Source organism: Anarhichas minor, unplaced genomic scaffold (assembly GCF_050575085.1).
Source record: "Anarhichas minor isolate MPS153535 unplaced genomic scaffold, ASM5057508v1 ptg000007l, whole genome shotgun sequence".
Taxonomy (NCBI): domain Eukaryota; kingdom Metazoa; phylum Chordata; class Actinopteri; order Perciformes; family Anarhichadidae; genus Anarhichas; species Anarhichas minor.
Window position 1 is genome coordinate 19,998,867 of NW_027466453.1, and position 13,821 is coordinate 20,012,687.

A 13,821-nucleotide genomic window follows, 5' to 3' on the forward strand; every position below is an offset into this window, starting at 1 on the left:
CTATCAACACGTGAAATACAGCACACACTCACACCGTGGTACGTTGAAGGAAACGGAGGAGTCTTTGACAAAATCAACAGTACCTGCTCTACCTGCTCCTCTGTGCCAATTAGATAAACCAAGTATTATGTGCCAGGCTGCCACACACATGTACCATTAACACCTGTTTTTCCACATAGTGGTACTGTCAAAAACTTTCCAGCAAAAACAACATATGGGTACATGCACACACAAACACACACACACGGTCGATACTCGGAAATATGGCGTTCTATCATAAAGGAAAATGGAAGTGTAAAAGTCAGGTCAGTGTGAGCGAGATGGGTTCTTCAAGGGTTAGGGTTAGGGTTAGGGTTTCTCGCTGGAGTTCTTCAAAAGTGGAGACTTGCACATGGCGGGCACCAGCACGCGAGAAAATGGACTCAAAGACACGATTTAGGGTTAGGGTTTCTCCAGCGAGAAACCCTAACCCTAACCCTAACCCAAAGACAAAGGGAGGGGAGGTGGAGTTTAAGGCTTTATGATGGGTGTCCATTCTTATGAAGTTGAGTCAGAGACTGTAGTCTTTTGTTCTTCCTCAGTAACAAAAACTCAAAGTCTGCACTAGGCAAGGACAGGACAGGCACAGTTATTCATTTAGCACATTTCATACCCGGATCGAACCCAAAGTCATTTACAGATTACACAAGAAACACATGATAAAATCAATATGAGCAAGCAAACAAAAGCACAAAAACCCCAATGAAACCAAATAACAAATAAATCAGATTTAAAAGAAAACCAATCAAAAGCAATGGTAAACAGGAAGGTCTGTAGCTATTTGAAAGTAGTCAGCATGATCTCAAGTCAGACTGATGTCATTCTGAACTGTAACAACATTACCTGAGCTGAATAAATGCACCACATGCTAGTGGATTAATAATAACAACAGGTAACACCTATGTGCATGAAAATGGAGCTCTGCCTTTTAATTGAATTATGTTACATTCAACTAATCTCCTCTGGGCCAAGCATTCTTGTTCTTTGCCTCAACTTTGCGTTGTGTGCACTGATAGCAGGTTTCCACCAGGAACCCTTGAGCCCATGTGCCCCTTTTAATTCCTCCGTCTGAAGCCTCCAATGGATCACTGCTCGAACTCAAATTGAGTGAAATATTCAAGCCGGCAGTGATGTGAGATTGACTTATATTTTTCAGAATATTTTAGAATACAAAACACTAATTTGATTATCTAAAACTACAGTATGTACTGTATATCAAATCCTCTGCATGACATCATCTTACACTCCTAACAGACAAAAACAAAATTCTTCTTCATTGCCAGCGTGGGAAGCGCACACCCTCTTTCCCTATAATTAGCAGCCTGGGAATAACTCAAAATCAAAAGTGAAAGTGTGGCACACATTATCCTGTCCAACTAAAACATCACTAAACAAATATTGTCTGCCATCTCATGCAGGTGACTTTGAGTGGAAAGCACCAAAGGGAAAACGGAAAGCACCTGGAGAACTTTCTCTCAGCACCCATACAACCACGGAATCAAGGCTTTGATGGTGTTCCTATAACCCCAGGCACATCACAGAGACGAGAACAGACAAAGACTTAAAGGCATGGTAGAATAATAGAAAACCAGCAAGAGGGGACACGATATGATGATTGAGTGCCAACTTACCCCAGTGTGTCTCCGCCCTCTCCTCAGCCTCTCCATTCTCGTGGGAATCGTCAGCGCTGCAAGTGTTTGTACTATAAGCGGTCCTGAAAATGTTTTCTGCAATGCCCAATGTCATGCTGTGATCTTTGTTAGAGGAGAAAGAGTGATCTCGGGCGTCAGTATGAGTGTCTGTCGGTGCACAGGGAGAAAATAAATGTGCAATGTCTTCTGCAAATCCTGCTTCGGCGCCACATTGCACCTGTCTCATCAAACAGATGTCTGCTGTCCTGTCCGCCTCCCAGCAGCCATCCAGATTTCCCTCCAGCCCGTATGTTGCAGCGCAGGCTTGAACAGGTGAGGCGCTTCTTCCCGCTTCAGAGGTTAAGCAATGATCCATGTTCAGAAAAGTTGTCTCCATGCTGTCGTCTGTAGAGAAACAGAGGCCTTCCGGTGCTCCTCCTGTATCCAGTGGGAAGCTTGGGCCCGTAATCTCCACAAAGTTGTCAGCGTAGAAATCTAATGTCCTGCAAGCGATTGCGAGCTCTGTTTCCTCTTCCATATTCAAAGCAGGGCATTGTGCTTCACTGTCTGTCGCTGTGTTTTCACTTGTTGCACAGCCAGGAGTCATACAAGGAACCATGGGCAGCAACATCCTCCGTCCTCTGTCCCAGTGCTGCCACAGAGGGACAGCTATCACTCTAGTCGCCTCCTCTACCTGTTCTAACCACTCCTTCTCTTTCTCCAAATTCCCCTCATCCATACTTTCATTATCACTTTATAGCTTCTGCATTGATTCTGCATTTCAGTTCTGCAATTTCATGGTCACCGCATTGGGTAATCACATACTATCGGCGTTCGTCCAACACTGGTCCCCCCCCCCCTCAATTCCTGAACAGTGGATGTTTTTCTGGCCTGGACCCTGTGCTGTCAGGTTCATCCACTGATGGTAAGTCGGTGCAGACTCGAGCTCTTGCCGTAGGTCTCTGAGATGATCCGCTCCTCCACCGAACCGTCCAGCAGGGCCCGGATCTCGGCAGCAGAGGCCCAGGTCAGAGCCAGCTGCACCCCTTCAGAACCTCCTCGAACTGGGCCATGCCGATGGCGTCTGCTGCCGGGACAATGATGTCTAAAAAAAGAAAAGACAGCTACTAGCAGAGATGATGGAGTTTTAGGTTGTTGTTGTTGTTGTTTTTAAAGGGGCACAATGATTTTGTTGAGGAGGCGTTCTCATTAAAAGAGGGAGGAGTTTGTGTGGTTGGAGGGGGAGGTGTGTTGGAAGACTTGTTTCAGCGATCTGTTTCGGAATGCACGTGAGAGACTTTAATTTCCTGGAGACAGAGACGTCAGTATCATTAGGAAGTGAGGTTAGATTATGTTTACCCAAGGAGAATATTTGTTCAGCTTCAGACTGAATACTTTCATCAATCTTCCCACGTCACCCCTGATGTTTATTAAGCAAACTAGAATGCATTTTGTCCAATGACATTGAATATTTTGCATTTTTTCAAGCCACACACATATTTTGAGTGCAGTATCACATCCCACACATTTCTATGACTAATACAAACATGCCAACACAATTACACATGTAGGCATTTGTTTATAAATGCTTGGTTATCACATCTATTGGTATATATATTATATTTTGATATAATAGAATAATAATCTATAAATACTGTATATATATTGCTTATGATACTTTTCACTGAATGCTTCTTAGTATGCTCTGTCCTCCAGGTGTTACATGACCTCAAGTGAGCTAACCGGTGTCACCATAACTATTGAATGTGTCCACTCTGTTGTCTATTCTAGGGAACAGAACTGGTTTGGCTAAACAATGCATGCCCAACTGCCACGCCTCGTTTTAACCTTACATCACTTCCTTAGTAACACCACAGAAGAGGTCATCAATTAAAGGTGCATCTATACGCAGATAATAGTCGTTTGCTGGTATATTAATGTTCAGAATTTAGAGTTTAGCACCTTTGACAACAGGAAGGCAGCTCGTTAAAGTTGGTGCTCATTGTTGTCAAGAATAGTTCATTTAAAATAGCGAGAGACACAGGCGCTTTACTGAATCTCTTAAAGCAGCTGAAATAATGTGTTAGTGTTCCATAAAGCAGTTCAGTGCTCTGCTTTCACTGTTAATATTTGGTACCCTCTGTATTATGTTCATGTGCACTGAATTCTTAAAGCGTCTAAAAGTATTAGTTATGGACACTATCATTTTTAGCCCTTCACTCGTTAAAATAGTTGTGCTTTTATTCTAGGAAATAAAACTATTTTTTGCAATATTTGTATTTTTCTACATAGACTGAATTTCCTTACACGGAGGAAAACATTTCAGTGCTTTAAGTCATACTTTTATAACTCAACAGAGTGCAACCAACCCAATCATCAAATAACAGTAGAGCTACGTGTGAGAAACACTTTTTCTGTGTGGCTGCTGTTGTTTTATCCATTAGCAGGATGCAGATGCAGTTTCACATGTGTTTTTTGGTAAACCCTAGAGGAACTACCACCCTGTATGGCGTATGTACACTCTCAGACACCCACACAGATAAAACATGGTGGCAAGACTTGGCAGTGACAAACCGGTGGAACTGTGTTCTCACCACGTATACCAACACTGTCCACACAGTCAATACCATTATGAGGGAAATATGTTGTTAAAATACTCAAAGTGCGGGTTTCAATATTAAAAACCAGATTATATTAATTCATCTTTTATTTGATAAACAGATCAAACTAAAATAATCCTGCATCAATAGTTTAGAAACTTTGATAGAAAAAACATTGATGGTGATTTCATGTTTGGTATTTCATTTTATAAATCAGTTAAAGGAAGTACAATACACAACACAATGCGTCTAAAACAACTTTTTATAACAAATACATCATCTAACCACAGAAAGTTCAATTGAATCAAATGTTGGGACATTTTGCCGGCAGCTTTTTTGTATGAAAACATTTTTCAAATCATGCACCATTTGGTCTCCAATCGAAGATGAGAAAGTTCAGTTTCCTTATCTACAGTTTGCATATCTTAGATAAACACAAAATAAAATCAGAAGTTTAGATTTTACACTATGCTGATGATACTGCGCTTTGTATTTAAAGGACTTGATCAACTGGGGTTGAATCCCGGTGACGGTGCCATCATTTGACTCTCTCTCCCTACTCACTCCAGAAATGTTGAGATGTTTGACACTGCTGCTGGACTGACTCCATGATGATCAGAGATTTAACTTCCCCAAATAGCATCTCCCTGACTACAGCACAATGTGGAGAGTCTCTACCTCTTTACATCCACCAAAAAGAACTGACTGTATCTATTCAGTAACTTAGGATGCATCCCGGCATCCTCATCAGTCCGGGACAAAGACACATTCAACTTCATGTCTTCATGACATGTGGGGGCCTACCAGACCGAGCCCCTGGCACTGCTCAGGTCCCCACCTATACTGTAACATGAATGAATACGTCAGGTAATAATCTACTTATTATTTCCATGTAAGGACCAAAAACTTCAATACTTTAATTAGTGAAGTATTGTCTGTGTACATAACTATGTCTTCCTCTGTGCTGTAAACTCCATTAAAACACATCATTGAGCCACTGTTGTTCATGGTCCTGGGCTTTTTCTTCTTTCTCTAGTTTGTTTCCTGTTTAGTTTGAAACTTATCTTCTCGTCTGGCTCGTCTTTTTTTTAAAACTTCCTGCCTTTGTGATGTTTTGCCCCGCACTGATTTGCTTCATCTTTTCCTCGACAGCCCTGCTGCGAGTTGTCCCTCGTTTTCTCCCTTCTTTCTTGTGTATTCAGTCTCTGTGCTCCCGTTATCATTAGTCAGTTAGTCTTTGTCGTCTTCATTGCTGCATGGAGTTTTGTACCTCTCTCTGCCTGCTTTTCGGACTCTCGGCTTGTAAGCTTTTTGTTTATTAAATCCTTTAACTGCACCAGTCGGCCTGCTGTTGCATCTGTATTTAGGTCCTTCTCCAGCACTCCAAACTACAAAACTGCTACACTGAAAGACGCGCTCCTTTAATGTGACAAACAGGTTCTCTAATGTTTGAGTAAATCCCGTCCTGCTGCTATGAACACTCACTGGAACACCTCGTGTATTAATCCACAGCCCAAAACAGTCCCAAATAAATACAGTATTTACTCCCGTTTTGACTAAAGTTTAGTTAAAATCTACAGGGCCCAGCTGGTGTAAGTGTACATCTTCAGAATGAACCAATGGGCTTTTAGAGCCACATAGAGGGCATGTAATGCCGACAGTATTGAGAAACAGCACAACGCATTTGTATTTTATTTTTTTAATGTTAATTATAAGACAATAACAAAAAGGAATATCGCCAGCTTTATTCTTTAAGATAAACATTTCAAACTGCCTTATATCAATTATACTTCAGGGATTTTAAAGTATTTATCTCATCTCAAGTATAAACATGTTATATACAGAGTATCAGAGTGGTGGTTTGAAGTTATGTTTGAATTTATTTTTTTGATGCAAGCTTTCATGTTCAAAATGATGTTCAAGTGCATATTTGAATAAGACAACCCATCATTATCAAGCTGCAATTATTTCTAAATATTCAAAGGAACAAGTCCCCATTTCATTATATACATTTATTTAATCCTCTGGATAGCCGCTGCAGAATGAACCACGGCACTGTGAGGGATGCAAGCTGGTGCCTGTTGTGACTCGTCATCATGTTGACAGAATTCTGACTTTGGTGAATGTTGCAGTATTAACGTTATTCGCTCTCCTAAGTGTGTTTCTTATTCAGCAGTTAATGGTTTCTACCACACTCATCGTGTCATCTCTCTCACTGCTCTGGTCCGATATGGCCGCCATCGGAGTGGCTTCATGTGCTGCTCTGCTCCTCCATCACACGGTTGGAGCAGTAGTCCTGAATACCTGGAGGAGAGAGCAGAGGAGTGAGACGAGGAGGATAACGATAGTTTTGATGAAGGACACACATAAATATACCTGTGTTTAAAGATCTGTGTGTGTTGGCTTTTTATTAACTGCATGCTAAATCAAAGTAACTCATCCGTTACACAAACCACATTTGATTCCTCAACTATAATCCCATGCCGTCAGTACAGTTATTCAATTTCGTTCTTTTCCTCTTCCCTTTAAGTCAACTGCTTCCCATTTGTTAAGTGATCGCTTCTTCTTTCGTTACATTTAATCGGAATTGGGACATCGAGTAAACCATCTAGTCATCAAAAATAAGAGGGGACTTCGCTGGAATCCGTATGTGCATCAAACGTCCTTTCTATGGAATGTAACAGAATCTACAATATGAAGCGAGAGGAGGCCAAACGGACGTCTCAGAAGCTGGTGTAATGCGTGTTGGGTTTGTATTCCTGTAAACACTCACTCTGCACGATATTCTGGTAGACTTTAGCAGCAGGCGAGTCAGGGACTTCATTGAGGAAAGACTTGCCCTCGTCGCAGCATCGGGCTATCCTCGGGTCCAGCGGTACCTTTCCTAACAGGGGTAGATCGAGGTCCGCACACATCCGCTCTGCGCCCCCGCTGGTGGGAGGGAAGATCTGTGAAGTGTTCTGCAAGAGACGCGACAAAGAAAAATCCAAGTTATGTTTGCATTTTCAGATTCTATGGATCCTAAACTACTAGTACGCTCTCTATGCATGCTGAACTCTGGAAGGAAATGAACAGCCAGAGTGAACTATTCACTGAGGAGAGTCAGTCCGGTTTTCATAAAACTAATATTTATGAAATTTCTTTATTTCTTATTTGACCTTTATTTATCCGGGATAGTTCCATTGAGATTTAAGATCTCTTCACCAAAGAATCCTGGCCAAGACAGCAACATAAAAGACACACATAAAAGCACACAATGCACACTGATGCACGCTTAAAGAGTTCATGAAGTTGGGTTACGGATTACAAAACAAGCGGTCAAAATCAAAGCAGCCGAGGCCGAGATATCCTGATTTTTCAGTCCCAAGTAGCCTATGGGTCAAGCTCCAAAAACGCAATAGCACCTTTCGTTGGATATCTGCCGTCCTAAGTTTGTAACGCAGGCTTTAAGTTGTACAAAAGTCTTTGTAGAGCCACAGAGGACATTATACAACTGCTTTGACAGGCTGAGTGGTAATCCTTGGAGACGTGTCACTTTAAGAGATGAGCAACTACATTAAAAAGGTCTGTAGATGCACCATGCGTCTCTTCCTGTGGGACGAGGCAGACACACTTGGGATGGTCCTGCTGCACACACAGACTGTGAGCTCTTCTGTGACTCTCACGGTCTGCGTGTCAACAGAGACCCGCTTCACAACGCTAGCTTGTGTTTTGACCTGATCTACACTGCAACGGTAGCACTTTCAAAACATCTTCATAGCACAGAATGAAGACGATCATAAAGCTTTAACGCTTCTTAGCGACAGCAAGTCCTAACCCGTTTGCAGTGACAGCTCAGTGGTCATGCTTGTTCCACCGTGTCCTTCAACCGCCAAAACCGCCCAGACGGCTGCTGGTTTCGCCTCGATGTGTTTCTGTGTGTGTGTGTGTGTGTCTGGTCGTCTGCTTGCAACACCGTGTGTGCACATCTGTCAGAGACCTTGCATGTGGGACAAACGAAGCCACTCATGTTCTCCACCACCCCGATGATCGGCAGCTTGACCTTCTGACAGAACCTGATCTCCTTTCGCACATCCTGCAACGACACCTCCTAGAAAGAGAGAGGAGCAGAAAGAGGAAGGTGAAGCAAGAGGAGACGGGGAGAAAACAAACACACTAGTGAAAGGAATGGAAACTGTTTTCATGGTTCCCTTGAGAAAAAGCAGTTGACACGGATAACCTGATCAGCTTGGAATGTTTATGAGAGAAAATAAAAAGGTATCGTCTTTGAGATCAGGAGCTGGGCAGCTCGTCTATTAATATTAAACAGAGTTTGGGTGATTCCCAGCTCATGTGTGGTTAGTTTTGGTCAAGTAAGAGCCGGAGAAATGAGGAAGCGATTCTACTGCTGTAGACCTGGTCTAATTGAAGTATGAGGAAGTGTTAGCTCGGATTAAATCCAAGTACAGTACAACTTCATTGATTAGGGACGCCAACACAAACATCAAAAGATAACAGTGGCTCATTGTGAAAATATTGTGCAAGGATAAGACAGTCCAAGCTGAGGGACAGCACAGGAACTACGCTGCTGTTTACAAAACAGAGTATCTCCAATATGGCCGACACAGTCAGGTGAATGTAACATTAGGTCAGAAAGCTGCAGCACTGGAGCTTTGTCTTCACACACACACACACACACACACACACACATATATGAGTTATTCATTGTTATGGCATCAGACTTTCTGGAGCCTGTATAGTTCACACACACCCATGTGACACTTAAGTTGTGTGTCCCTATCATACAAACAATCCAGAAGTCCTAATCCAACCAGCCTGATAGTATTGTGTTGTATTTGTGTGTTTTATACTACCTTTTGACAGTGTGTGTACCTTAGAAGAGTACGCTTGTGTATGCATAGGGTTCATTGTCTTGCCATCATTGTGCTGCTTTTATTGTGTTTTATATAAACTAATAACTACTTCACATGGTGGAGTATAACTTTATATGGTGTGGTCATAGGTGTGTGGCCCCACTGGAGCATAGTCTTTTTATGGGTTTATGATAAAACAGCATCCCTTTGGTTAAGATTAGAAAAAGATACTGATAATGTGTACTAATGTTATGTTTCTTAACCAGCCTCGCGCACTTAACATTTCTCAGCATTTATTTCCACAACCCCTCCGCAACGGGTGGTCACGGGCTGTATCTACCTGTGGGTTGAACATGTAGGTGGAGAGAGGATTGGTGACAGTCACAGCAGTAATGGAAGCGAGGGGGTTTTCCAGTTGAGATGAAATTAGATCTCACCCTTTAATAAAAACACAACCACCTTGCATAACGGGCTAATGAGGTCCTCCTCTCTTCGTCCTTTGTGTTTGGCATTTGCTAAAGTTCTTTCTTTAGGGACATTACAACAAAACCTTATGTTTACTGCAAACTGCCCTTCGTTTGTCTAGACAAATAGCATTGTAACTGGGCTGGAATTATCTGTGCTGTGTCACAATAAGGCAGAGATACTAGTTTTCACATGGTCAGTAGCAGCTACGCTGCATTCACGTGGACGGCAAACCGGATAGCATGTTAGTGGACTAGAGCAGGACGGTAAAATTAGCTGAGGCGACAGAGAATACCTGCAACAATAGAAGGTAGACGGTATTGTCCAAAGTTAAGATATTTTAACTTTTTGCCGTCCTCTGCAAATTAATTTAGAACCGGAAGTTACGCATCTCCCTCACACCGGAGACAGTTGTTCAAGTTTGCAATCACATATTAAGTGAGAGCTGCATTTTGTATCTACATGCATCACTAGAATAATTACACAAAATCATTTATTATATATATTTCTTTCCATGCTGCGCGTTTCGTTTTGCCGTCCTGCCATTCAGTCTTACTATTGTTTTTCCTCCCCATGCTGTGCAGGAGGTGACGTCCGTCTGTCTGATTGCATTTGAATGCAGCACGAGACTATTGCATAATGCAAGGCGGCTGAGTAAAGGGTCATCACTCTCTCTTTCTCTGTCTGTTAATACCGTTGTGGCTATTAGTGTTACTATCATTATTACTCTCTAGTGTTACAAAAAAAAAAACACCATCGGAAAAAGTGAAGGTGGTTGCAATATATTCTGGGAAATGAGGGTGGAATTTCCCTTTAAAGTGTAAATGCAGCTGTTCATGTGAGTTACTGCAGCCAGTCATAGGTCGTATATATGTGAGCGTGTGCGTGTGTGTGCGTGTGCTACCTGTGGTGTGGTGATGATGACTGCTCCGTCAACGTGGGTGGAGCTCAGATACTGGACCAGCGACAGGTGTTCGTCAGAGGTGCCAGGGGGCGTGTCCACGATGAGGTAATCCAGATCCCCCCAGTCAACATCCCTCAAAAACTGCTTGATCATCCCTAATTTCAGACAAACACCACACAGGTTATAATGGTGCGACATTTGGAAAAATGATTGAGACATTTTACACACATGAAAACACTACCATTCTTCTTGGGTCCTCTCCAGATCACAGCATCATCAGGACTACTGAGCAGGAAGCCAATAGACATGACCGCCAGATTGTCATCCACATACTGCAACATACAACATACAACATACCACACACACACACACACACACACACACAATTATTAAATGTGAAAATTTCTTCAATGAATGAAATATTAAAAACTAAAGCAGCATTGTTTGAACTGACTCACCACAGGAGACCAGCCTGAGCCACTCTGGTGAACCTGTTGCAATAGAGAGCAGACCACAGCTCTAGTAACAGCTTAACATGACTCTTCCATCACTGTACGTCTGCATTGCCGGGAACATTTCTGCACAAAACTCACCTGTTCTCCCTCTAAGCCCATGATCCTCGGAATGGATGGACCACAGATATCCACATCCAGCAGGGCAACCTAAGAACAGAGACACTCTTTAGCCTCCTGGAGTCTGTGACGAGCTGAACTGGCCTTCCATTCCACATCAAGTCTTTTATCCTCAAAAACAGCAATGACCAGTGAGGTGTGTGGTTTACACGAGTCTTCAACACGCTGCAACTCCGTTATCATAAATACAACAATGAGTCACTGACACCCTCAGCTGCAGTCAGGAACAGGTTGAGCTAAAATAGAACTTCAAGGGGTTTAAAATGCAGCTGAATACTAATCTGGACTCAATCGCTGTGTTAAAGACGAGCCAGAACACAGCTAAACAGCAGCTAATCTGGTTACATGATGAAGTTACCTTTAAGGTCCATCTCACGCATGTGATTTAGAGACTGTGGCACAAATAGCACTGTGCATTCATTCGGAATATGGTAAATATGGAAATCAGGGCTGCATAGGCAAACTACATTTGATCAAAATCTCAATATGTCATACTGTGAATTTCAAATCTCAGGAGGAGCAATATTTGTTAAAAGCAAAATGTGTGTCAAAATAATAAAATGAAATATTGTCGTGCTGCAGAGATGTCCTGGACTACACGTCATAGTCTGCAGACTTAAGAAAATATCTATATTTGGCACAGACCCTCATAAAATATATTCCCTCTAATATCGCAAATCATATCGCTATTGCATTATCGGACACAAGAATGGCAATTCGTTTTATTTAATTTGTAATTATCCTAATAATCCTAATGGAGATTGTTTTCTGTCCTTGTACTGAACTTTATGACCGTACACTTCTGTTCACCATGTCAGCAGTGACCTCTAGAGGCGTTTACTTCATTTCCGTTTTAAACCTAAAACCGTAGCTTCAAAGGACACAGCCAATGAGGTTGAAACTGTCATGCAGAACCCATCGGAGAAAGAATACCATACCAGAATTAATATGTCTGAGTTTGGTAGGCTTCATGGTTTTGTGTTTTGAAATACCAGCTGGTGGCTCTGTGGTTTTTGCTCAGTGATAGATGAAAATATAAATCTTACCTCCTTCGTGCTGTCACTTGCCAGAGCGTGGGCCAGGTGAGCACTGAAGGTACTCTTCCCCACCCCTCCTTTTCCAGACAACACAAGGATCTTGTGTTTGACTGTTGACATCTTCGCTCCTATCTCTGCTATGGCTGGAGGAGAGACACGGGACGGAGAAGACTCTCAAAAAGACAGCTCACTGAAATTTGGGTTGTTTTAAAGCTGCTACATTTTTACTGTTCAATTAAAATCCTCCCAATAATCCCAAATGTATTTGTTGAACTGTAAATGAATGATCATAATGATGCGGTAACAGTCTTACCCGGATCGGGGGCCGTGGTGGCTCCAGAAGCACATATTTTCTGGTTGGGACAGCCCTGACATGACGAGGACTTTCCTGCCTCCTCACTTTGTGTACCCGGGCAGTCTGAAAGTCATTTCAAACTTTCTTTTGTATTCTAGTAGAGATGCCAGAGTTTCCAAACACACCAACGATGTCATGGTACATTTAGTGTAAACGTACATAAATGTCACACACTACAATAGTCACACCTGATGGAGCGGTGCAGCCATAGAAAAACACTAAGTCTTGGACTTCCTGTGATGATTTTAACAACATTACAAATATTAGATGGAGAATCAAAAGGAAACTGGATGTTTATAAGATTGCATGTAAATCTGGATTAAAGAATATACAATTTCTTCCATTCTTCAGTGCAATAAGCTACTGCAGAGCATTATGGTTAAAGTGGTGTGTTATTATCAGTGCATAACAGTAGCTGCAGTCATTCTCCTCTGGGTCACAATGACTCAGCAACATTTCAGAGAGTGGTGTGGCAGTTTATTAAACAAAGAAGAAGCCCCGTGTGTTCATTATATTGTTGTTCAGGCAAAGATGACCAATGTCTGCTCCGACATTGAGCCGCTAACGTTGATCTAGCTACTGTATCTAATGGCGTCACGTTAGGAAAAACACTCTAGTAAGTGCGTCATTGAACTTCATAACTCCACACGCGATTTCTGTTTTGTTTTATAGTACAGTCCATATGAATATTTAATATTTTAGCTAACAGATACCCTGAAAGATAGTGCAAGAACGTTTAGTTAGTGTTGCCAACAGTAACAGAGATTAACAGCAACAGGGATGACATTAACGGTAACACTGAGACGTTTGTTTGAAACACAACACAACCCGACAGTTAACGGCAATATGAGACATTACGAATCAACTTCACTGACTAAAAGTACCCACAAAAATGTAAAAACTTTAAAGACTCACGCTCAGGTGCATTATCCGGTACGTCTTCCATTTTTACAGGAGTGTCCTCCGCTTAAAGTCTTCCCCCTTCTAAGGTTCCGCATGCGCACAGGTTCGATCCGATCGCGCAGTGCGTTCCTGACACCTTTTCTCACCTGACCTTTGACATCCCATTGGAGAGAAAAGAGTAATGAACACAAAATGAATGAGAGAAAAAAATAAACGATTTTATTTGGAAATATATCTACATTTTTTAGGGAGCGGATTATTTTTCATACATCCTGCAACAGAATACAGGAAACAGCACACATGTCTCAGAGTCATACAAATGCCCAAACAATTGTGATATGATTCTTCTTAAGGTTTAGTATTTAACTACCTGAAACTACCTGAAACTACCTGAAACAAGTT

The 13,821-nt window shown here is 42.0% G+C and overlaps 1 protein-coding gene across 1 annotated transcript; it reads right to left on the reverse strand.

Annotated features, from left to right (window-relative positions):
• Positions 1-5,953: 5,953 nt before the first annotated feature.
• Positions 5,954-13,563, reverse strand: nubp1 (nucleotide binding protein 1 (MinD homolog, E. coli)). The gene is made up of 10 exons (XM_076086506.1): positions 13,432-13,563; positions 12,475-12,579; positions 12,171-12,304; positions 11,086-11,154; positions 10,951-10,983; positions 10,734-10,824; positions 10,493-10,647; positions 8,250-8,360; positions 7,044-7,230; positions 5,954-6,574 (listed from the first exon to the last, which is right to left on the reverse strand). Exons 1-10 carry the CDS (start codon positions 13,460-13,462, stop codon positions 6,522-6,524), a joined length of 969 nt encoding a protein of 322 aa, XP_075942621.1. The 5' UTR covers positions 13,463-13,563; the 3' UTR covers positions 5,954-6,521.
• Positions 13,564-13,821: the final 258 nt, after the last annotated feature.

Excerpts from the sequence above, each read along its gene's own strand:
- nubp1 (XM_076086506.1), bottom strand. The coding sequence starts at position 13,462 with ATGGAAGACGTACCGGATAATGCACCTGAGC. Across the intron at positions 12,305-12,474 it reads CACCACGGCCCCCGATCCGG|CCATAGCAGAGATAGGAGCG; the intron begins GTAAGACTGTTA and ends TCTCTCCTCCAG. Across the intron at positions 6,575-7,043 it reads CTACCAGAATATCGTGCAGA|GTATTCAGGACTACTGCTCC; the intron begins GTGAGTGTTTAC and ends TCTCTCCTCCAG.